The 25,295-nt window shown below is 40.9% G+C and overlaps 1 protein-coding gene across 9 annotated transcripts in view; it reads left to right on the forward strand.

Moving 5' to 3' along the window:
- The window catches only part of DST (dystonin), a 303,289-nt gene that overhangs the window by 211,149 nt on the left and 66,845 nt on the right, over nucleotides 1-25,295 (forward strand). For all 9 annotated transcript variants that reach the window (XM_056344537.1, XM_056344539.1, XM_056344546.1 and 6 more), the window contains 12 exons: nucleotides 625-833; nucleotides 1,109-1,426; nucleotides 1,607-1,773; nucleotides 2,289-2,445; nucleotides 2,709-2,835; nucleotides 5,388-5,450; nucleotides 6,402-6,637; nucleotides 8,310-8,439; nucleotides 10,025-10,224; nucleotides 11,685-12,180; nucleotides 13,135-14,609; nucleotides 24,383-24,544. In XM_056344537.1, coding sequence (XP_056200512.1) covers nucleotides 625-833; nucleotides 1,109-1,426; nucleotides 1,607-1,773; nucleotides 2,289-2,445; nucleotides 2,709-2,835; nucleotides 5,388-5,450; nucleotides 6,402-6,637; nucleotides 8,310-8,439; nucleotides 10,025-10,224; nucleotides 11,685-12,180; nucleotides 13,135-14,609; nucleotides 24,383-24,544 — 3,740 coding nt within the window. The remainder of the gene's footprint in view (nucleotides 1-624; nucleotides 834-1,108; nucleotides 1,427-1,606; nucleotides 1,774-2,288; nucleotides 2,446-2,708; nucleotides 2,836-5,387; nucleotides 5,451-6,401; nucleotides 6,638-8,309; nucleotides 8,440-10,024; nucleotides 10,225-11,684; nucleotides 12,181-13,134; nucleotides 14,610-24,382; nucleotides 24,545-25,295) is intronic.

The following is a 25,295-nucleotide window of genomic DNA, read 5'->3' on the forward strand; positions in this document are numbered from 1 at the left end:
CCAATACTCTTTCCTATCAGTTGTGAGAAGTAGCACAGCATCACATTCACCACTGTCTGAAGTTTGAAGACTCTATGTGTGTCACACAACTATCTCTTCCTGGAATCGTGTAAGTAACTTGCAGAGCAACAAAATAAAACAACTGTGGGCTTGCCTTTTTAGAACTGGTGATGAAACTCCATAGGAGGTACATGAAACTTGTAACTTTCAGTGGCTTATCATGGAAGTATTGAAGGTCTAATGAAGAACCATCTGGAAGAACCTTTCAGCTCTAACAATAACTTGAGACAAAATTGTAGAGAAGCCGTCTTAACACTCTGCTATTTTATTTCTTGGGTACAGTCAACAGGTGTCATAAGCTAGACCTGCATGGAGACCAGCTTCTAAAAGCTAGGGAGTACGCCTGCAAGCTACTTGCTCGTTTCCCTTGTCCTATGGGGTTCTTGACATTATTTGGAGGTTTTGATCTTTGCTTGTGTATTTTTACTGAATACAGCTGATGGTTTTGCTTCATTCTGATAGAGGCAAGTTTTGACTCGCGCTTACCTGGTGAGAACTGGTAAAATGAATTAAAAGCTTAGTTTGGCTAAAGGAAAAAATTGGAATGTATTTTCTCTTTATCAGATGATATTGTGGAGAGGTATGACAATTTATCCAAGTCTGTGAATGAAAGGAATGAGAAGCTCCAAATAACTCTGACACGATCCCTAAGCGTGCAGGATGGTCTGGATGAAATGCTGGATTGGATGGAAGGAGTTGAAAAGAGCCTTGAAGAGCAGGATCAAGTGCCTTTAAATTCTGCTGCTATTCAGGATATTATTAGTAAAAGCATTGTAAGTAGCATTCTCTGAAAGAAGAAACATTTGTTTCGTAATCTGAGTTTCAAGAAAGAATTACAATCTTAGTTTGACACCTTTAATGCATTCAAAATACTTTAAAAAGAGGACTCTTGCATGAAGTGAAACTGCATGTCTGAATTTTTGTAGCTGAAATAGATAGACCTACACTGATTGTCTAGCTGTACTGATTTGCCACTTCATATGGTGGACTAGTTTCACTTCTTAAAATTTAACTATAAGCAACACAAAGTAGTTCTTGCTTGTTTCAGATGCTAGAACAAGACATTGCGGGTCGCCAAAGCAGTATAAACACTATGAATGAAAAAGTGAAGAAGTTTACAGAAAAAACGGATCCATCCACTGCATCCTCACTGCAAGCGAAAATGAGTGAACTTGCAGGACGGTTTTCTGAAGCAAGTAACAAGCATAAAGAGAAACTTATGAAAATGGAGGAGTTGAAGACTAAAGTGGAGTTATTTGAAGGTCTGTCAGAAAAACTTCAGTCATTTCTAGATGAGAAAAACCAGGCTCTCAGTGAGACGGAGGCACCGAGGAAGGATGTTAGTGAAGTGTCTCAATATATTCAGGTACTGTAAGCATTCCATTTAAATATATATTGTGTATTTCTAGTATAACTCATTTAAGTGATTAAACAATAACTAAGGCATGCTTGTTTCCCAACTTTGCTTGGTTAGCTGAAATAAAGAATTTTATTTTGAACAAGTGATTGTAAAATCTAACATGAAGTATGTAATCCTATTTTGCAGGAAGCTAGTGTAGAATTGGCACAACATAAGAAGGATCTGGAAGTTTTGCAGCAGCTTCTTGAAGAACTTTCATTCCATGCTCTTCCTGGAGATAAAGCATTGGTATTAGAAAAAGTAAATGCTTTGTCAAAGAAATTCAGAGAAGTAGAGGAGACTGTAAAGGAAAAGTAAGTGTTTCTGCTTTGGATCTGCGAAGTGTTAGTATGACTGCTGTCCTCTTGCATGCGGTCTCAAGAGATTGCATTTAACTACAGAGTAAGATAGGTATTTTATTCACAAAAAGATTCTGTTTGGAAGTACCTCTGTAGTTTGTTTGGTTCAAGAGCTCTAACGTGGGCTTTAAAGGCAAGTAACACTTCAAATTTTGTGATACTCACAGGAGTCCTGTCAGTTCTAAGAAAACCCTACTTCTCCCCTTCTCTGATAGAATATAAATTGCTGCTTGTGCAGATTGCTTTAGAGTACTATTTGGCATCAGGCTGCAAATGAAAACTGGAGAAATTATTAGAGCTTCCATATAAGTTACCTGTACAGCAACGTTAGATTTTCCACATTCTGCTCATATCCATAAAATCAGCTTTTGTGACTCTTTGAATTTAGGAATAGCAGTATCAGATTGGTAATATCTGTTGGTTTAATGATCAGAAGGAATACTGTAATTCCTTTGTCTTTAATTGTCTAGAGAAGAGGATGTATCATCTTGTCAGAAACAAATGGATACGTTTGAGCTCCTTGCAGAATCATTAAAGAAATGGATAAAAGAGACGACAGAAAGAATTCCAGCAGCACAAGCATCTCTGAATACCGAGGAGTTAAAGAAACCTTTGGAAGATACGTTGGTAAGACGTTGTGGAAGAGACGTGAAATATGGCTGAAGGAAATAGGGCATCTATTAGTAACAAAAGTACAGACTTCAGGTGTAAGCAGTCACAGTAGTTGTGGCTAGGGAGCTTGCAGTCTGCATTTACATTCCCATTTCCTTTGCTTGTTCGGATGTGCTGCAGAGGATTCCCAAGTAGCAAGGTTGTTCCTTTCTCTACACTAAATCTTGTAAGTCTGAAGTAATTTTCGTTATGAACAAATGACTATCTTTCTTCACCAGAATTTAAAAGATGAGTGGACGTTAAAAGCACCTGAACTGCAGAAAATGAATAGCAGAGGAACATTGCTGTGTAATCTAATTACTGCTGTGACTTCTCCTGCCAAACTGAGAGCAGTTGCAAAGTCAGGTATGCATTTGTATAATCAGGTAAGCCTAACAGTTCAGGAATTTTTAAAACCTTTAAGACAAAAATTAAGATCTTCCACCCTTGGATTACCTTTCTGAATATTATGGCTTGTGAGAAGTCAGTTAGCCATGTCTGTTCTGACCATTGTTTGCTGTGACTCTCATTTAAATTCTCTAAATGCCGTAGTAATTCAGTACACATTCTGATTGCTTTACACTGCCAAAATATTGTGAAAGTGCTTTGATGTAAATGATTAACAGGGTCCTAAAGCTGTTACTTAAGTATGTAATTCCCAGATAATGAACAAAATGAACAGTATCACATTTGCCTTCACCTCACCCCAGAAAGCTTCTGATAATGAGAAAATTGACTTACTCTGATCGGTGTTCAGTGCTTCACACATCCACCAAGTCCACAAGTAGGAAAAATACAAGCCCTGCTTTTGCAAACACTGAGGTACCCGCACGCCTTTGCTGCCACGCACACGCTGTGTGACACCAAGCAAACCCATAAGGGTTTGCAGAGTCATGGAGGTTTTGTTAGAAGCGTGATGAGGACATCGTTTCTCTAAAAAGCGAACCTAGGCAAACCTACTCATCCCAGCATGATAGCATAATTAATGCTAGCCAATATTTTAGTTGAAACAACAGCACAGAAGGGAATCAACTCCGTATCCCAGCATGACTTTCCTGGGCCAAAATGTATTTCCAGTCTGGAGCTTCAGCTAAATCCTTTTTACCAGTAATCTGATTTTAAAGACAGCAAATCTATTTCCATGATTTTCTGTACTGTAGTGTTCAAATGTTGATTTGTTTTATAGAAACCAGTAATTCTGCTAAAGATCATTCAAGCCATAGCTGAAGGCATGTGGTACCTAGGGTGTTTTAATGGCCATAAGTACATTTGCAATCAGTTCTTGAACTGACTAGGTCTGGAAATAAATTCAAGTGTGTTGGCTTTCACTGGTCATCTGCAAAGGACTGGGAGGATGGGGACTGCCGAAGGATACCTGTTTGGCAAGAATAGAACACTTTCTTTTTCACATCTCGTTGTAGTAGCTGCCTCTGGTTTCATTCTTGCACCAATTTTAAATAAAAATATTTCAAAGAACATTTTGGAACCTTATATAGGATATTTGGGCTCCTTCTTCTGCCCCTTTCTCTACTCTTATGCATCAAGATAGAAAAATAGTTAAATAATGAGCATGTAAGAGCGACTCTAGTCCTCCAGACTAGAGTATTCGCTCTCCTAGACAAGAGCTGTACTGTGTATCACTTAATCACAGTTATAAATTCCAGAGTCCAGCTAATAGAGCATGAAGATTTACAAGGGTCTGACTGGGGCCTGTGACTTCTCTTATCTGGTTTGTTTTCTCTTGCCATCCTCCAGCTGCCATTAATGTGGTGCTCACTGTCCAGCTGGTACTGTGGGGTAGGATGCATAGCCATTTCCAAGGCAACCATTAATCCTTCTCGGTTAACTGCTCATCTGGGAATACATATGTGCAGGAGAGTGGGAAGTAATTCTCCTTGCAGTTCTCTGTGGCTTGACCACGTGTCCCAGCTCTGTGGTCTGACGGTGTTTTACAAATCCCACGTAGCCCTGGTTTCGGAGGCTTAGAAGTGATGTTTAATTAGTAGGGCTGTCTGGGCGAGTGGCTGTCTCCGAGTGACAGTAAGGACTCCACATTGCAATCCCTGTCACGGAGCGTGTGCTCAAGTCTTGTTCATGACAAGATAAGGAGGGGTTTGTCCAGTTGGTATCAAGAGCTTTTTGTGCAGAGGTACAGTGCTGCTAAATGAAAGAATTGTTAAGGTTGGAAAAGACCTTTAATCATCGAGTCCAACCGTTAACCTAACCCTGCCAAGTCCATCGCTAAAACATGTCCCTAAGCACCTGCATGTCTTAAATACCTCCAGGGATTCAACCACTTTCCTGGTGGGTAAAGATGTCCTGAGTAAGCAGTGCCTTTGGTTGCGCTGTCTGCAGTGACCACTCTGGACTTCTTTGCTGTTTTATGTTTAGTGCCCCCCTCAGAGTCGCAGCATTTGCCAGCTAGCGCTCTCCCACGAGACATGGCTGGGTAAAACCGTGTTCTTAGTAGGCACTGGGGAACAGGTTTCTTTTGGGGAGAGGAAGGAAGTGATGTTAGCCATATGGGTGTCAGCAGGTCTCACAGCTAGGGCATAGACCTTTATCCATTATAGTCATTTATTTAGCATAGTATCGTGGGCAGTAGGACTGCTTATACATCATGCATGTGTGCATACTTGTATGTGCATCCGTGTGTACACCCAGCCGCTGTGCATACGCTGTGGATATGTGGTACCACTTGTGGTACTAGCTGTCTGGAGCAGTTTAAACATAAAACAACCTTAAAATATTCCAAGTTTAAATAAACTATGTGCTATTACAAGATCAGCATTCAGATTTTTCTTTAATGTTATGATAAGAGCTATGTATCATGCTGTTTTGAAGAGGAAGTGCAGTGCTGGGTTTTTGGTGGGAAGAGGCCCAGATAAGCATGGGATGTCATCTCTCTTGATCCACAGGTGGCACAATGTTAAATGGTGAAGGAGGAGCTTCAGGAACTCAGGATTTCTTGAAGAGTAAAGGTCAGTGAAAATGTCAGGCTGTGGTAACATAAGGTACCTGCCGATTACTGTTAGATATGTATGTATTTTGTAAATTTTAAGCGAGTGCTTGTAGCAGTCACTGCTAGATTGAAATTTCACATCACCATCGTGTAAGGCAACTATATTGACTAGGACATGATACTAAAATTAATTTTAAAAATATTTATCCTTCCATATTTTCCTTGAAGACAGATCCAAGTCTGGCTGTATTTTCTGAATGAATATGTACTTCTGTATAACACATGGCTTTCGAGAAAATTCTAGTATGGGTGTATGTGGTTTGAAACTTTTTGACACGCACCAGTGTTCACAACACGCACATACGCAGACTTACAAAGCCACACGTTTTATATACATTTGTATTGCTTTATGTGACCAACCCCTTTACAGAAACAAAGGAGCTTACATAGGCACTTGATATGTGCTTGTGGATAGTCACATCCCACGTCCCAAGTCTGCAGTATCCATTCTCCCAAACTATAGTCTACTTAGTGCAGTTTTGCTGCTGTGCAGTCTCTATGATACAAGACATTTGTAATGGTACATGAATGTGAACAAAATATTTTTGCAGTAATGTTAGGCTGTCTTGTAACTAACTGAACTGGTATGTTCAACTTTTTGTTAAGAAATTGTTGCTTAAAATACTGAAGCAACAATGGGTAGAAAGATTTAAAGGTATTTGCGTATGTGTGTGTATTAAAGTAATGATTTCTGTGAAATGAGCCCTTGCAAATAGGAACTTACATTAGGTCATTCACTAGTGTTACCACATTTAAAGTGAATTGGAAATAAATTGTTCAGCGACTTCTTATTTGGAGGACTATTAGCTACTGTAACTCAGAGTACTGTTCAGAAGTTCTTGAAATCTTAAGTATTGTTTCAAGGGCTTGTAACCTCTAACATAGTCTTTGTGCCTCTCTCCTTTTACAGAACTGACCACTGTTCAACAAGCCATGTCTGATGTAAATCACAGTTACGAAGTTTTGGGAGTTTTATTGAAGGAAAAGATTTCAGAACTAGAAAGCATGCTTTCAAAAATGCAGAATATTCAGGAAGAATCAACCTCGATGATGCAGTGGCTGCAAAAAATGGACAAAACTGCATCAGACTGGGAAGCTGCTCCAACTGATAGTGAAGCAGTTAAAGCCCAAGTTGAGCAACATAAGGTACTTAGTGCCTTCAAAAAAGATCTTTCTTGCAGTTTTTGGGCAAACTGTGTTTGAACAACCAATATCTCAGCATAGCTTAATGTTGTACAGAGCATTTGAGTGTTCCTAGTAAGCGTGCCAGTCAGGCTTAAAGCAAATCTGGCAAACTGTGTCAGTGGAGTACAAGGAGCACTGTGTCAGAGAGGAGTTACGCAGGACAGAAAATAATAGTTTTGGTAGACAGTTTAAATAGGTGAGGCTGTATTGATTATGCAATACACTTTTTTGATCTCCTTAGTGGTTTCGAGAGGTAGACTGGATTGCTCGTAAGTTCTGAAGGACTGTATCTATCCAAAAGCTGTTTCTCAGCTGCTGGCTTGCTGATACTCCACAGACCTCCCCGTCTCTGCAGCTGCAGCAGCTTATGTCTATTCCAAGGCGGTGTTTCTCTTCAGCAGGCATGTCATGCTTGTTAAGTTATATAGCTGCACAGCAATCTGCTCCCCACTTTTTAATTGATATGAGAAAACAACTGAATCGGCAGTAAGCTTCTGTCCTGTTTCAGCATTGGAGATGTATGCTTCTCAAGCAGTGAAGAACAATATTTACACATGTAAATGTTCATCTGTAAAGGGAAATGTAATGGATAGGGAAAATTCTTGCCTTGCCTGTGATTGTGGATAAACAAGGACAGAATTTGATTCAACTGAAGTTCTTCTTTTATATTTGGCAGGTCACCCTTAAAAATTAACCTGAACAGCTACCAACTTTCCTCAGACTTGGATAGCATTCAGTCCTAAAAATCAGACTAAATGTTGAAAAAACTCTAGCTCTTTATTTTTAACAGAGAATGTGCAAGGCTAATATGACCATCCTACCCTGATGTAGTAATAAAAAAGTATTTACAGATAGTTGGAAAACTTGAGTGAGTGCTCAGACAAGAGTGATCTTTCTGATGCAGTTGGACCTTTCACTAAAAGTTCTAAATCAAGCACAGTTTGTCAGTGTTTATTTTAGTGGGGTTTGGATAATTAAAATGCAGCTCCATGGGGCAAGCTTTGTTTCTTAAGCATATTTGTATAAGAGCCCTTTGCCAGGCACGTAAGGACTGTTCTCATCTGTCTGTAAGAACAGCATGAATTAGGAATTGCTGAGGCATCTCAGTCTCCTGCTAGGTCTACACTTTAAGCTATGGTGTTCTTTAAACTATAGACATGGATGATGTACATGAAGCAGTCTATCTGTGACAGCAGGACTTCCATTGAGGTAAATGAGGCCACACCATGCTCCTGTCTGTTGGTGCTAGCTGGGTTATTTCTGCTGTGAATTGTACTCTGCCTTAGTCAGTTTGCCTTCTGTCCAAGAACAGATTCCAAGTGTGTGTGACTGTGATGGGAGCGAGTGGGTCTTATTTATCTGAATTATTCTAGTTCTGTCACGCGATCAAGTTAAATAATAATTGTTATTATTAGTATAGTTTAAATCTGTCCGATTCTCTCTTCCCCCCAAAATGGACCAGCAACATATGCCATCATAAAGTGTTTTGAGATTCATAGCAGAAGACTCGTATGTAACTGTTAGATATTTATTGTTTATCTTCATGCTTGGCATCTCAGTATTATGTCCTTCGAACTCTGCACTTTACCATTCTTCTTTAGTCACTTCTTTATCTTATCACTTGAACTTGCAGATTTTTGAAACTGAATTAAAGCAAAGTGCGAATAAAGTGCAGGAACTAAAGGACAAAGTGACAGAGCTATTGGAGAAGAACCCTGACTCTCCTGAGGCACCCAAGTGGAGGCAAATGTTGGATAAAATAGGTACTTCAGTAAAGCTGTATTATAGCTCAGACTGATTTGGAACTTGTATAATTATGAATGTTTTAATGTATTAGCAATCACTAGTATTTTTAATATCTTGCTTCCTACTACCCCTTAAATTCTGTGGAAATAACTGCCTTTAGAAGAGTGTAGATCTGGAGTAATTCCACTGATGTCCATGGGCTTTGGATTTATATCAGTGCAATTGAGACACTCTATAGCTTGACTCCCTGTTTGAGAGGGCTTTATCTTTTTTCAAACAGTGTGCAACTAAAACTTTAATGGTCAGTCACTGCTCCAGGTACATATGTTCTTCTTCTTCCAAAATATAACGGATTAAGTTAATTCTAATTTCACGTAAAGAACAATTTGAGTTGTTGGCAATGCTCTTCTGCAGACTTTTTTCCCATGCACCTAGTGGCTTTTCTAATTTTGTGGGTTGTGGCTTTTTGCCATTTTCTAAAACTGATTCAATAAATGTTGCCCCCCCCCCCCCCCCCCCCCCCCCCCCAGTTGGAAACTGCCATGTTTGGACAATAGATTTTGAGACACTACAGTGCATAATTGTCCTTAGCTTTTAAAAATTCTTCTTAAAATTCTTTGTCACATTTTGAATAAATCATAGGTCAATCTTATTCCATAATGATAGGTATTTCTATAGCTATACCAACAGTTATTTTAAAGCTGAGAATTTTTCCAGTCTGTCCTGTTTGTAAGTGAAATTCTGAAAAGTTTAAGTAAGCGCATGAGGTCTCCAGCAGAACTTCAGTAGTGTGGAAAGGGAATTAATACAGAAAGAGCAGAGGTCAAAGACAGTGAAGTGGCAAAAGAAAGTGAGAAAACACGGATGAAATTCAGGGATGAGGAGAGTTAGCAAAATATCAGAGTTTTCTGAGCCAGCACTGACAGTATCACAGAGAGAAGGGGGGAGTTACAAGATGGTAAGACTCAATGGTGGCTCTGGAAGCTGCTTGCTACAAGTGAGAGACAATAGATTGGCCTAGGTAGTGAACCTAAGCTCACACAGTGCTTTTGAGATGCCTGTGTGCAAAAGTATTCTTCTTGCCTGTCATTAGGTACCTGGTTTGGATGTCTAAATGAGGCAGTTAATCTCCACAGGCTCCTAATACAGACATTTGAAAGAGGTGTGCTCCTTCAGAGGGCTGTTGGGAGAAGAATCCTAAATTAGGGCTTTTGCTCACCCTAGGAAAGGTATCTGTTTCTTCTTACTGAAGAAACAGGAAGATTTGTCTGTCTAAATCAGGCACCTAAGTTGTTTGAGACCAAAGCCAGAATTTGGTGGCATTTCATTTAGTAATATTCTCGTCCAGTTTTATTGTATGTTGCATATTCATTGCTCTAAAAATTCTGCATGTAGCTGTGCTAAACTGCAGACCTTAATCCAAGTGTATATGGATCTAGCTGTTAAAAGATGTATTTGTGGAATCACTGCAATAAGGCATCTGGAGTTAATCAGCAAGAAGCCTTATTAGACAGCTCTGTTTATGCTTCATATGTCAGTTCTGCTGTCTGACAACCCATCTGCTAGAACACGCGTGCAATATGTTAACATTATCATTGTTAGATTCCAAATGGAAAGAGCTCAATCAAGTTACATCTGAGAGACAACAAAAACTAGAGGAATCTTCAAATTACCTGACCCAGTTCCAGACAGCAGAAGCTCAGCTAAAGCACTGGCTTGTAGAAAAAGAGCTAATGGTTAGCGTGCTGGGACCACTATCAATTGATCCTAATATGCTGAATACACAAAAGCAACAGGTTCAGGTGAGTAGTGCCAACATGCATTATTGATTTAAGTTTCTTCTGCTTATTTGCTATTAGCAAAGTACTATTTTGCATCTAGATAGAGTACAGCACAGTTCATATGAGCCATTACATTTGTTTATCAGCAAATAGCTTAAGTCATACTTGACTACAATAATTACAAGAAAAAAATACTGTAAGAGTGAAGAGAGATCAGGACAGCTAAAGGAGAAAAATGTTGAGGAGGTACTGATCCTCTGATATGTTGGGTCCTTTTTTTGTTTTGACCATACTGTGGTTTCTCTGTAGTCAAATGAAAATGTTCCTTTGAAGTTTTATTAATTTGAGTGTGCATTTAACATTGTATGGGCAGTCCTTGTGTGTAGTCTATGCTGTAGGAGCTAGCTTTTTGAGATCTTATTCGCTTGACTGTGCCAGTAGCTAATAAAAATATGAAGGCAAAGGAAATGCAGTGCTGTGAATAGATATGGGGCCAAGAGAGTGAAAGAAAAAGTATAATGAAAAAGTGTCATTTACTTACAGAAATACAGCAAACTGCAGACAAAAGAAACAAAAGTTAAATCAGACGAAGTTGCAGAAGCTAGAAATTTTAATTTCAGACATTTCTATTCTGCCAGTTATTTTAAACTGTGACAAGAAATAGGATTTTTATTTTGCAAAAGTAATATTGAAGCTGACATATCAATATTGACTAAAATGAAGTGTTTAAAACATGAACTATATTCTAATAATATGTGAAAAAGACTTAATACTGGTTTGTAAGTGCTTCAAGAATCTAGACAGCTGGCAGGAGACTATCATGTATCACCTAACAGTCCTTAAAAGTTGAACCTAATTGACTTAAAAGAAAGGGTTTGAAATGTTCTGTAAAGTAAAACCATGGTATTTGTCTCTTCTTCTGCAAGCACTATGACTTACTGTCAAAAAAACCCCAATGCTGGGAACCAGTGATGTAAACTTTTAAGGTCTTACAGTACACATTCAGTCATTTTGTGAATTATCCACATATTCTCTGTGCTATAATAATACATTGCATTATTATGTCAGAATACACCTTCTTTGAAGTTCTAACTTAAGACAAATACTGAAACTGTCTAGAAAAGATGACACTTTTGAAAACTAAACAGCGATTATTTTACTTGGTATGGTTACTTAATTACTGTAGTAACAGTATTCATTGTTTACAGATTAACACAATTCATTGTTTTACTTGTATCTGCTGAATGAATTTCCATTAGATGTGTAAATTGACCTCATTTTTTCTGGTTCTTTGATGTAAACTCTTGGAAACAACACAGTTTATGTGTAGAAAGTGCAATTATTTTGCTGGCTTTTAAACTCAGAGATCAACTATTCAATAAGAGAATTAGCTACAACAAATACTACATGATTTTTGTCAGAAGCGCTTTGCTGCTTTTTTTGATGAGGTAAAAAATTTTAAAAATTTTCTTTCCTCCCAGATTCTGCTCAAAGAGTTTGACACCAGAAAGCCACAATATGAGCAGTTAACTATGGCTGGTGAGGGGATTCTGAAGAGACCTGGTGAACATCCACCCTCCCATGAAATTGTAAAAGAGCAACTGGCAGCTGTGGCACAAAAATGGGATAGTCTGACTGGCCAGCTGAGGAACAGATGTGACCGAATTGACCAAGCCATTGTGAAAAGCACAGAGTATCAAAGTCTACTCAGAAGTCTGTCTGATAAGCTAAGTGCCTTGGATAGCAAACTAAGCAGCAGCCTGGCTGTGAGTACACAACCTGATGCTATGAAACAACAACTGGAAATTGCTAGAGAAATGAAGGAGGAAATAGAACAGGAAACGAAGAATATAAATGCAGCTCAAGCTCTTTGTGAAGAGCTGTCAACACTGGTCGGAGAAGAGTATTTGAAAGCAGAACTTACGAGACAGTTAGATGGCATCTTAAAATCATTTAAGGATATTGAGCAAAAATCAGGTTAGTATTTATTGAAAGAAAAATAGTAACAAAGGCATAAAGTAATGCATCACTTTATAGAGATGTTGAGTGAGCTGAGCCTAATGCCAGCTCTCTATCCAGTCCAACCCCCAAGCAGCTGTGCATGAGAATTTAGGAGACCCCATACCCTGAAAGGGTAAAAACAATACTTGGGATCTCTAGTGAACAGTTCAGGAGAGAATTTGAGGTGCAATAGCATGGCTGCTTTTCCCATCTCTTCCTTCAGGTGCACCTTCACTGAATTAGAATACCAAAAGAGGATGCTGTTCCTTGAGCTACCTAACTCTATAGGTGCAGGGTGTAAACCAAAATTGTAATTTTTGGCAAGCACCAGTTTATGGCTTGGTGAAACGGAGTGGTGTTTGCATAAAACTGCCTGTGACAGAAGGGGGGGCTGGTAGTCTGCAGCTTTCCCTTACCTTGTGAACAACAGAACTGAGCAAGTAATACACAGCAAGCAATGACATACTTTGTTCTCCTTAACAGCCTCAGTTTTAGCTTTTTGATTTCCTTTGGTCACAAGGAAGTTCAAAAGATCTCCTTATGAATGTATATTGCCTGCAGGCCATGAGTTAGACACTATAGGTTAGATTACTTGAATATTCCCTGTGCTTACACTTCATAATGCCATGAAATACCACTGTGTGTTTTTTACCCCCAAAATCTGCCTGAATGGGCTTAATGTAGACACAGACTGGCTAAGATCACCTCATTTGATTCATGTCCAGATGCCTTCACTGCTCTGCTGTAGTACAGGCACAAGTCTGTTCCTTGCAAGAAACTTGGTCGTGACTTGGTTTTCTTCCAGTCGAACACCACATACTAACAACTACCTTTCCCTACATTAATGAGCATTCATAATAGAATCAGTATTCTTCACTGAATACTAGCAGGTTCTGGTGATGAACCTCAGTGCTGTCTTCTGTTTTGCAGATAACCATGTTCAGGAGCTTCAGTCGGCATATGCCACTTCTCATCAGTTTCAGCAAATGTCTAAGGACTTTCAGGCCTGGCTAGGCAAGAAGAAAGAAGAGCTGAACCAGGCTCGTCCTGTATCAGCCAAACTTGATGCCTTGCAATCACTAATTGAAGAACAGAAGGATTTTAAAAAGACCATGACTGATCAGATTAGTTCATATGAAAGAATTGTTGCAGAAGGAGAAAGTATCTTACAAAAGACTCAAGGAGCGGACAAAGCAGCATTACAGTCCCAAATTGCGACACTCAGAAGTAACTGGGATGGAATAAATAAGCAGGTAAAAGAAAGGGAAGATAAATTAACAGATTGTCTGGAGAAAGCCCTCACATACAAGCAACATGTAGAAAATCTTCAGCCATGGATAGAGAAGTGCCAGAGCAACCTGTGTGAATTAAAGGTTGGCATAAACCCTGTTGAAATAGAGAATTCTGTTGTCCAGGTGAGGGCCTGGCAGAAGGACCTGGATAAACACCATGGGATGGTGGAGCTATTAAACAATACTGCTGAAAGTTTGCTCAGTGCAAGTGAAACAGATAAAGAAATTGTTCAAGAGGAAACTAAGGTACTGAATCAGAAAGTGAATGTGGTCACAGAACAATTACATAAGAAGAGAGAATGCTTGGAAAATATGGCACAAAGGCTGAAAGAGTTTCAGGAATCATCCAGGGAAACTGAGAAACAGCTTAAAAGTGCGAAGGAGCATCTGGAAGCTCATGACTCACTTGGACCTCAGTCTTTCAGTAACAAACACCTGACAATGATGCAGGCCCAGCAGAAAGCTTTGCAGGCTTTAAAGCCTCATGTTGATTTAGTAAAAAAGCTTGCCCAAGACCTGGTGGTGGAAGCTTCCGATTCAGCAGGTGTTTCTGACCTTTTGCTCCAAGCTGAATCTTTGGAGCGGGAATACACTGACGTGAATCAGCAGGTTGAAGATAGGTGCTCATTCTTAGAGACGAAACTTCAGGGAATTGGCCATTTCCAAAACAGCATCCGAGAGATGTTCTCTCAGTTTGCAGGGTTTGATGATGAACTTGATAGCATGGCTCCAGTAGGGAGAGATCTAGAGGTACTGCAATCACAGAGAGAGGACATAAAATGTTTCCTGAAAAAGCTGGAGGATCTTATAATGAATAATGAAAATGCTAATAAAAACTGTAAAATTATGCTAGCCACAGAAGCTGAAGCTTCTCCTGATCTTGCTGGTATAAAGAGAGACTTGGAAGCTTTAAACAAACAGTGCAACAAGCTACTAGACAGAGCAAAAGCCAGGGAAGATCAAGTGGAGGGTACTATTAGCCGTGTTGAGGAGTTTTACAGCAAGCTAAAAGAATTTTCCAGTCTGCTTGAGAGAGCCGAAGAACATGAAGAGTCACAAGGCCCTGTTGGAATGGAAACAGAGACTATTAATCAGCAGCTGAATACATTCAAGGTAGGAAAACTTCTTTCTTAGTGCTATAAAGTATTTTACCACAATGTAATTTTATTAAGTATCTTTGTGAAAGGGATTGGTTAGGTGCAGACCTTGGAGGAGTCTCGTTTCACAGCAGTCAGTCATACCTGTATGCTTTGTACGTGTTTTAAATGGGATATCTTCTCATGCTCCAGGGAAGCTTTCCTTTGCTAGGGCTTGGCAGACGTCGGTAACTTGCCATGCCAACCTGAGGTTCCTGCACCCCAGTTCCCTCTTCACCTCTCTTCACTATCTTGTTTCCTTAAGAGATCCATCTACCTTTTCTGTTTTTGAGCACTGTGTATGTCTCTGTTGTGATGTCTATGTATTACACAAACTTTCTTCTTCAGTGTGGTGTTTTAGACTATGGGTTCACATACCAGCCCATACTCACTTTGCTCGTCAGAGTAGTTTAGTTTTTCTCACATGGGTACAGGCTTCAGCATATGTGGGTTTAAGATCTTACTTTTTGCTATTTCTGTTCTGATACACTGGCCAGTTTTACCTCACTGAATCCCAACTGGATTACCTGGAGACATCCTAGTAAGAAGAAATAGGGTAAAATAAGCCCCCTTTTATATTGGGAGTTTACTGTAGCATCCTTATCCAAAGTGCAGTTTGGAGCTTCTGTGTTCTTTTTTAATATGCCAGTTAGCCATCCTTGTCCAGCTCAAAAAAATGCATTGCAGTGATAGTGGGTGTTAATTGTGCTTTGGTGCTGAAATGAAGTACGGATATTTGCTTGGTTTAGGGTACAATAAATGAATTGTCAGTGCTTACTGGAAAGGTTTATAAATCCTAGATGTAAGCAGTGTTTGAAAATGATCATAAATCTCCTAATGGCTATATAGTAGCACTGAATATTCTGTGCTGCTTTGGTTTAATTTCAGTCTAATATTGATTCAGATGTTTGTATGACTTGTACATTAGTTCACAGTTAATCATAAAAACAAACCTTCATGACAGGATTTGATAAACCATACTGTTAAAAAAATTACCTTGGAAAAAAGTCCTTACATGCTTGGCCCAACAGAGGGTGCATTTTGCTTGTTTAAACTAAGCCGTATTAGAAAGGAAAACTAAAAGCGAGGACTTTAATCTGGGGATTTCGGATGCAAGTTACTGTGAGTTTTGATGATCTTTCAGAATGCATAAATAGAGACAAAAATCTTGAACAAATAGTTACATTATGAGGAGATTCCATTAGATGCGAGGATTAAAATTGTGTGCCAGTCTGTCCTAACAAGCCTGTCTCGATTTAAAAGAGAAACAAATGTCTTTTCTTTGTATATGGTTAGTAAAACACTTTGGACATTGGAAAATAACAAAAACTCCTGCTGTCATTGCTCTTGCTTATGCTGACTGTACAGGATTTCAGTTGTAGCCAATTTGTGATCTCTAGTTTTACCGTATTTCTTGCATTTTCAAACATTAGATGCAGCTTCAGGTTTTTGTTACTGCTTATATATATATAAGTAAGTATGTATATTTTTTTGGCAACTGAGCAGTGCTTTAACGGGGAAGCAGCCTGATGAGCAGACAGTAGAAGAATCCAGTTCCCTGTGTGTTGTTTCAGTGTTGTACTTTGTCAGGGCATCGGACAAGACACAGAAATTGTACAGTTCAGGAGTGAGAGCCTTCTCCAGTCTGTGCAGACCTGTAGGGAGATAGTGTCCCTGCAGCCAGAGTGCTTGTATGGTAAAAAGGCTGGAGAGGCAGAAAGGGGAGCAGTGATAGTAGCATGTTTAGATCCAGAAGTCTACTCTAGGATTGTATTTTTATTAGATATTTGTAAGTTTAGAAATATGTTTTGCTCAAAGCAACTATTTTGGGTCATGCTTTTGCTTATGAGTGAAAACATAATGCCATTAAACAGGAGGTGGGAAGTGATGAAAAGGTGAAGGGCTTGTTTAAATCAGTAGAAGAGCAAAGGCGGGGAGTAAAGCAGCAGAGTGGGGAGCCTTTGAAGTTAGGAAATGGGAAGACCAGAATGGGAAGTTTTGCTAGGTGAGGGTGTTATACTGACAGCAGAAGGTTCAGGATCAACAATGACTCTGTAATATTCAGTGTGAGCGCTACTGGGGCACAGCAAAATTACCATAGGGTAATATACCTCTTCTCCTCCTTATCCTTCCGCAGAGCAGGTTTACCTAAGGCAGCAAACTGTAGGGAGACTGGCTGCCACAAATCCTGCTCCACTCACGGTGTATTTGCTCACGGTTGTGCACGTACACACACACAACCTGAAAATGTGGCTGTGGGCACAAAACCACAGTCTAGCTCCTTATGGCTTTAGCTTCTGTGGTTAAGTACAATCAATTTCTATTCCTCAAGAATGAAGCAAAAGAGTTGTTCTTTGGTAGACAGATTTATTCGCATGAGATCTTTACTCTCTTCAGAGAAGTATCTTGTCTAATGGGCCAGAGGTGATTGTGGTTTGACCGATTTTTCTGTACAAAGAGTTAGAGTGTTGTGCATCTTCTTGGCATGACATTAAAATGTATAGTTATTTTTAAAAAATAAGCAGGCTTTGAGTTGTGTGTATATATATATGAAATATGTGTGTATACATACTTGTTTTATTTATATTAATTCTTTGTAATCTACTTATTCCAGTCAGTATAGAGTGTTAAATGGAAAGTACTTGTTGTCAAACTATATTTATTTACAATGCAGATACAAAATTTGCTTTCTGTAAATGAAAATCTCCAGTGGAGTTCATTTGAAAGGAGAGCCATGACTCTTATTTCACAAAATACTCCAGGAAGAGTATAATCAAATGAAGAATTTATCTCAATTAATGTAAACCACACAAAATTAATTACTATTTAACCGAGCTTTGTTAGGTATTTTTTTCCCCAAAGTCTGTGTGCAATGCATGGATTGGTACTAAAAGGAAATCTCAGTAAATTAGGTCTGTTGAGGTACATGGAGCCTGCCACCATTCTTCAAAAGCAAAACAGAAAAGAATTGTGCAAACGGACTGAACCAAACGCCCTGGTTCTGGGTAGTCACACAGTGCTAGGATGTTTGTGGTAGAAGCGGTATTTGCAGCTAGTTTCTCTCTGAAACAGAGAAAGAAAAGCCCCAGAAGCTGAATTATTTTACTTCCTGAAGCCTTTGCACAATTCTTTGGACTGCCATTAAAAGGCATTCTTCCTGGTAGAACCGACATGGCACTGTTACAGCTTTCATCAGTATATGGTTCATTTGATTTTTGCTTTCATTTTTGGAACAAAAGTCGACGTAGTCATTAGAGCTTGCCTTCTAATTGGACTTTATGGGAATTTTTAGCTAGCCTGAGTATTCCTGCCAATGAGCTTGAGCTGAGATTTTAATTGGTTTATGTTATAGAATCATAGACTTGTTTAGATTGGAAAAGACCTTTAAGATCATTGAGCCCAACCACTAACCTAGCACTGTCAAGTCCACCACTAAACCATGTCCCTAAATGCCACATTTACACATCTTTTGTTAGGTATGTGGATGTGTGTCCTCCTGAGTTTCACTTTGAAGGCAGATAATATTGAAAGAATAATCAGAGGTTTCTCTTTATGCTTAATAAGAAACTGTAAGTGTTGCACTTCCCATGCACGGGTTTACAAACCCTGGAAGAAGATATTTTCTGTGGCATTTACTTCAGTTAGGGTCTGTGTTGAAAAGCCAAGGTAAAATAAGCAAGTGTTTAAACTTTTCTTGAAGTAGTGTGTTTGAAAGTGACTGATGTGTCATATGAAAGTCTTCAGTAGATAAGGTGAGAAATGGTAAGATATTTTTGAAATGTTAATACGGTTGTTTTGCCATTGAACAAATACAGACCAATTTCAGTTATATACTTCCCCTATAAAATGGTGCGGCACTCTTTGAATTCAGTAAGGATCTGTTTGTGGGTGGTTTGAGTGAGAATAACCACAGGTGACAGGAACTCAAAAAAAATGCTTTTCTCATCTTTACCATTATAGTATATATTCTTAGCTAGAGAATCCAGAGGTGAGTATCTGGCATAATTTTAATATTATGGCTGCTAACCAGGGAGGAGGAAGAGAGAATGTCTCACATGACTTCAGTGTTTTGATACGTAGCTGACTCTGTATCGAGTACATCAACAAACAAGAAGTGTGGTGTGTTTGTATTTCTTGCATACTGTGTATCCTGCCCGCTGCTTAACGTGGAAAGCTCCAGCTGATTGTAGTTAATGCCTTACGTTCAGTTTTAGCACTAAGTGCTATATGCTGTCCTTAAAGGGAGGTCTGAATTGTCACTGTAACTGGTGGCCGCTGTCACACAAGCAGCGTAGGTTGTCGGGCATGTGGTGTCTAGTGGAGCAGAGCAGCTTAGTCATGACAGCTTCTCTGTGCTGCTGGTGAGACCTGTGGGCCTCCCAGCCCTTCCCCTGCGTGATGATGAGCTAGATGCCAAGTGTTGAACAGTATTTAAAAGACACAGATGACCCAAACCCGAATCTTTGTCCTGTTAGACTGTTTTTGTGCCCCTGTAAATCCCATAAAAAAAAAAAAAAAAAAAGTCTTCCAAGTAATAGATACTTTCCCCCAACATTTTAACGTTTCTTTGGTGGGGGCAGGGTGGCCGCGCAGTCAGGCACCGCCACCCTGAGTTGCTCCCTCAGAGCCAGGAACCCGGCCGAAGACCCACAGCTGCACCGAGCATCTCTCTGCGTGTCGGACGGAGCAATGTGTAGCTGTGCCACGACCTGGTCACTGAAGACGCGTCCGGGGGATTTTTTTTAAAACTAACGCGCAGATAAACTTTCGATTTAACTGTCGTGTGGATGCGCCCAGTGAAGTGATGGCTTCACCGGAGGAGCGGTTGAGAGCGGTGCCTGTCGCTGCCGGGATTTCTCAGGGGAAGGCGAGCGGGCTGGCGCCGTGGGGCCTCACCTGGCCGGGCGGGCCGGGGGGCGCCGTGGGTCCGCCTGCCGCCGCGCTCCCGGCTGCTCCGGCGCTCCCGGGCGGGCCGGGGCGCGCGTGATGTCACGGCCAGGCGGGCCGTGCGGCCTCCCGCCGCCTGCCCCCGCCGCCCGCCACCGGCGGGGCGCTGAGCGCGGAGTGCAGGCGGCGCGGCGGGCTGAGGGGGCGCGGGGGAGGCGGGGAGCCCCCGGAGCGGGCAGGCCGGGAGCAGATGTTGCCTGAAGAGCGAAACGGGGCGTTTCTTGCAGCTCGGCGCTGGGAGGGCGCCGCCGGCCCGCGGGAGAGCGCGGCGAGCGGGGGAGCTGGGCGGCTCGGCCGGACGGTGCGCGGCGGCGCCGGCTGAGGGGGCTCGCCCGCCCCCGGCCCCTCGGAGAGGGGGAGCAGGGAGCCAGGGCCGCCGCCGGCTGCGGCTCGGAGCCGGGACCTGCCGCATGGGAACCTGCCGTGCCTTCGGGGGGACACGCCGCGCTCGCTCGGCGTCGCGGTTGCCTTAAACAGCTTTCCGGGATGGTGCTGGGACAGTCGGGCTGAAACGTTTGGTTTCCGACTGTCTGCTCGAAGGACGCGTTGGCTTGGCTGCTGGAAAGTGATGTTTTCCTGTGGGACTCGTGGAAGCACCACGGACGAGCCGGGTACAAGAGAAGGATAAGCTGCCTTTCGGATCAAGGTTATTTATAGCTACTGCCAAAAAAGCAAAGGGCTGGTTTATTATTCTTACTGTTCTGGATTTAACTTATCCCCCCCGACCCTCCACCCCCACCCCAAGATTTTCTCTGTGCCTTGGCCTGGACCGTACAAAGTCACTGTGGATTTCGTCTTTGCCGCACCATGTTTTATTTATAAAGGAGAGGGACTCTGCAAACCAGTTAAAGGGATTACAGTTAAGCCATCACCTACAGAAGATAATATGCTGCCTTCTGTAATGCTCGTTCATTCGGAAGACTTATTTGGGAGATTTCAGATACAGATTCTAACCTGGAAAAATAAGTGAAGCCTTCCATGGAGTGTTTGAAATATTTGAGCCACTGCTCATTTTTGCTGTAATTTGGTTTTCTGTGACGTTGGAAGATTTCTGTTACTTTCTTACTGAAGCACTTTTTTTTTTTTTTTTTTTTCTTTGGGGGGGTGGGGTGGGGGGGAGGCACGGACCTCACATCCAGGTAAAGTTTCTTTTAAACTCATGCACTGATTATGAATGACCTCATCCACCTCATAAATTATGATGTGTATTTTGGATCTATGCATCTTAAGCTAAGGGCAAGTTTACTGTAATTCTTCAGATGCTAGTGTTTTTTTAAATGTTTCCCCTGTATCCATGAAAACAGAGGTATAGTGGTGTACTTGTGTGAATACTTTCAGGATGGGGAAGCCACTTAGCAGGCCAGACTGCCTGCGTCAGAATCCCCCATGTGTTGGGAAAGGGGAAGAAGATGAAGATCTAAATATTGAGGACTGCTATGTGCCCCAAAGGTCCATCTATGACACTGTGCGGCTGAATGAACAGATCGATTCGGGCTCCAAGGGCAGCCTCTCCTCGAGGCATTTCACAGACCGGACCTTACCCTACAGTCACAGAACACTGGACATCAGCACTTTGTGCTCCAATGGTGCCCTTACTTCTTCCAGTGTTTTTGAGCTCCGAAGCCGTGAAGCTAACAAGTTAGATGAAAAAATGATCTTTGATGCTCTCAAACTGAACAGCGATATAATTCGGACAGCTGGATTACCAAAAGCAAAGTCTCACACAGAAAAGAAGGAGCATAGGCGATCATGGAGAATGTTTGTTCCACCCAACTTTTCAGATTACACAAATAAAAGTGAATGTTTCTTTAACGAAGCTACAGATGTGTCAGACACAGCTAGACCGGGCAAATGCAAATGGGGTACGAATTCTCTTACCTCGGAAGAGGACGATTCTGGTTTATGCAGCCCTCTAACAGAAAGGGAAGAAAAACAAGATACACTGTTAGCAGGGGAGCAAACACAAATACGAAGTTTATCTTCTGCAGAAGATATTCACGCAGTAGGTCAGTTCAGACCATGTTTCCCAGCGACTTACAGAGAGCAGCAAACCCCACTGTTTGCAAGCAGTAGTGTCCCTGTCCCTGTCAAAGAAAGCTGCGGATTGGCTTTGCGTGACATTGTACCCTGTGGAAATGTAAAGCAAAGCAATGCACAGACATGTGAGTGTGATCAGGAAGATATGGGGGGGAAATGCTCTCACCTACAAGGATTCAAAGAGAAAACTCTGTCACAGGAAGATTCTCTCCAGGGTGGTGGACAAAGTGTTTCCCTCGGCAAAAATGAAGTGGAAAATGCATGTGAAGTTCATGAAAAAATGAAAACACAAGCCACAACAGTAGAGCAGGATTACATGGATGATGCATCTCCTCATGTAGATGTTTATTACACAACTGTTGCTGTACATACGAGTGACTTGGATTTAGCAAAATGCGTGGTTTTATCTGATACAGAGGAATCTGGTATAGCATGTACAGGCTCAAACGAAATGGCATTTTCTGTGCAACAGCTTGAATTAGATAGTACTGTAAACTGTCCAAAAGCTTTCCCAGGGAGAAGTAAAGGCAATATTTGGACTACTGGCATCCAGGAAACCTTAGATACAGTCTGCAATGGCCTATTGTCTAACAAGGTAATTAGAAAAAATATATCCATAGATTTGTGAAATAGTTGTAATGCAGCCTTACAGATAATTTGTTTAAAGCTTTAAGTTTTGTTGCAAAAATTTAATTCTTTTAAGTAACTCGGCAGATGCAGTGGTCAGTGTCATTTGCATAGCACACATGGGATATCCAAAATAGGTGAGATGGTCAGTAGAGAAAATGAACTGGGGGCAAATTCTGAGGGATGATTAATTCCAGCTGTGCAGGGCAGGATTATTTATTGTCCAGCTGGTGCCTGTTACTCCTGATGTGGAGTGCCTTCTGCCGCGTGCAGCCATGTCGGTGCTCGGTGTTTGTACAGTGTGGGCTACAGGCGGTGCCATTCAAGGGCAGCTACAGCCCCTGTGCTCAGCCTGAGCAGCCTTAGTCGTCATCAGGGTATAAGCAACAGTATCAGATCGTTGTGGTTTCCAAAGCAGGCGGATTAAAAGCGAACTGCCTCTTCTGAAAGCTGCCTTTTGCATTTGTGTGCCAGAAAGCAGATCCGACGTTACAGTAGTATTTTACAAGTACGGGATCTTGCAGTGCTTTGCAAGTGGCGGATGAGGTAAAAGAGCAAGAAGTGAAGCTTTGTAATAAAGAAAGGGTGTTTATCGGGTCTGTAATTTTTTTCTTCCCACTCTGGTTGAAATCTGAGATACTTGAAGCTTTGTTGCTAAGTTGTTCTGGTAAACTTTGGCCTCAGCAATAATTGTAGTTTATTTTTAAGCTTCTCTCTGCAAAGAATGCATGTGTTTTTAAAGGGCAGATTATGGAGATCAGTCCTGTCTGTGGCAGGACATTGCTCTCAAAAGATGAGGCTTTATGGCACATAAAAGAAGAATTTGTTATTGATTCTGTGTGGAAATATTATTCTGCCTCCTCCCTACCCTACAGTCAAGAAAAACACAAGCGTTTTCCTTTTTCTGGGAGTAGCCAGCTGGTTGCACTCTCAGTTTTCATGTAACCACAGGCTTACAGTTTATATTTTTATTTTTTGTTGTCCACAGGAACAAAATTCTTAGGGGTGCTTGATTTATTTAACCCCTCGAGTTTAGTGTAGTTGCTCTAGCTTCTAGGTTGACTTGTCAAGCTGATGGAAGCATGCTCAGCCACCTGAGATCTGCTGCTTTAAAAGCAGTCACTTGCCACGCTGTTTAGTGCAAAAGAAGAGTCACTGGTAGGTTCAAAGTGATCCTTGCTTTTCAGGATGCTGAGAAAGGTTGCATTGAATGTGCTAAGTGTACACCGAAACTGTTACTGAATGCTGCTACAGAAATAGAAGGATTTAGGGTCAAAAGTTGAGCATTCTTTAGCATTGTTTATTCATTGGTTATTTTTCACTGGCCTTCGTAATTAATTCAGGGGCTTCGGGCCATTTTCTGATCTCATTGACACTGGTGTCAGTGCAGCCTAATGCAGCTGAATACAAATGCAGATTTACATTGCTGTTGCTAATGGTAATAATCTGGCTCTGGAAAGCTTAAATACCTGAGAGAGTAAAATAAAGCAAACAGAGGACTGCTCAAACTGCTGTTTGGGTGTGGTCAAAGCCCTGGCAATTTGCAAGAATATCCCTCTGAATGAAAACCCATTTGCTTGGGCATCCACTGGGATACTGTTCAGCAGCATTTGTAGTGCCTCCTCCTCACTTGTTACCATTATATTCTCCTAAGAACCACCTTAAAATATTTGTTCCTTCACTGCTTCTGTAACTTAAAACTTTTGCTTTTGTCCTAATTTGGAAAAAAATGCCCAGTTGTCTCCCTTGGTGTGTGTGTGTTTGTTTATTTGAGGACAACTTAACTGCACTTCTGTGCCATTTTTTGGTAGACTTTGTAGATAGATAATTAAACAAATGAGTTTCTCTAGTATTGAGTTTTTTCCTGTTAGAAGTTATTGCTTCCCCCTGTCTAAAACTACACATGGAAATGTATGTTATTTTCCCTCTGCTGTGTTCCATTTACTCTGTTTAGATTGAGTCTTCTATTTAGATTTATTTATTTTTTTAAAAAAGGTGCTCATGAGGAATGGTTTCCTTTCTTTTAAACACCAATTTTCAGCAGGGTTTTTTTTTGTTGCAGACTGTTATGTAAAGACCAGAGGCATAGATTTTATATCAGAAGATATATGTTTCATGTGTGTCTGATTTCAACTGCAGGTATTCCAGAAAGAAGAAATCGAACCCCTGCAAGTAAAACAGCAGGAGGTAAATTGGTTGGGTCAAGGCCTTATTCAAAGTGCTGCTAAAAGTACCAACACCGAAAACCTTGAACGTGACCTTGAAGATGTCAACACCCGATGGAAGACTCTTAATAAGAAGGTTATTATTTTGTATACAATTCTGCTTTTGTTGTGTTCTGCTTTTTGATTATTTGGTTGCTGATGTGTTTTAAAATACAGGAAATTAAATATTCACTAAGAATATGAATTATATTACTTTACACAATCACTTTGTTGGTCGTTCTGAGGACAAGATTTTTATCGCTAATAGCCAGAGGTGGTATTATCACTCATACTTTTTTTCAAACTTTCTGTATGTCTGCCCTGGATTTTTATTCAGGAAAGACTCCTCTTGGACAACGTGTTCCTTCCTGCTTAAGCAGAGCAGGGAAATTTGATAACCCAATCAAAGAGGCTGGAGTTGTGACGCATTCATGGGAAAGGTAGCTATGTTACCACTTATAGCCAGCCACTTTCAAAGAGTTCTTCAGTCTTCCTTTGTTCATACGTGTTTTCACTGTATTTGTTCGTGTATGCTGTTGTACAGTGCACAGAGCAGCGATATGGCCCAGCTTTGTGTGACTAGTGGCATATTTCCTTTATAGCATCTTAAGGGCTGTATTGTTTGAGACGTTGGAGGATACCACTGCTTTGGAAAGCTGGCTGTAGATGTTTTTCTATGCTTTGGAGAGTCCTCTTCCAGCAGTAGCTGCGGTTGGAAAATGGAAAGGGTGGAAAGTAGAAACGGTGCTCGTTTTCCTCTGCTATGTCTTTGTGAAAGAGTGATGCAGCAGAAACACAGACACCTGTGGTTCACTCGTTTACCTTCTCCTTTCCTATTTCTTCTTCCC

This window comes from Falco biarmicus, chromosome 6 (genome assembly GCF_023638135.1).
Source record: "Falco biarmicus isolate bFalBia1 chromosome 6, bFalBia1.pri, whole genome shotgun sequence".
NCBI lineage: Eukaryota > Metazoa > Chordata > Aves > Falconiformes > Falconidae > Falco > Falco biarmicus.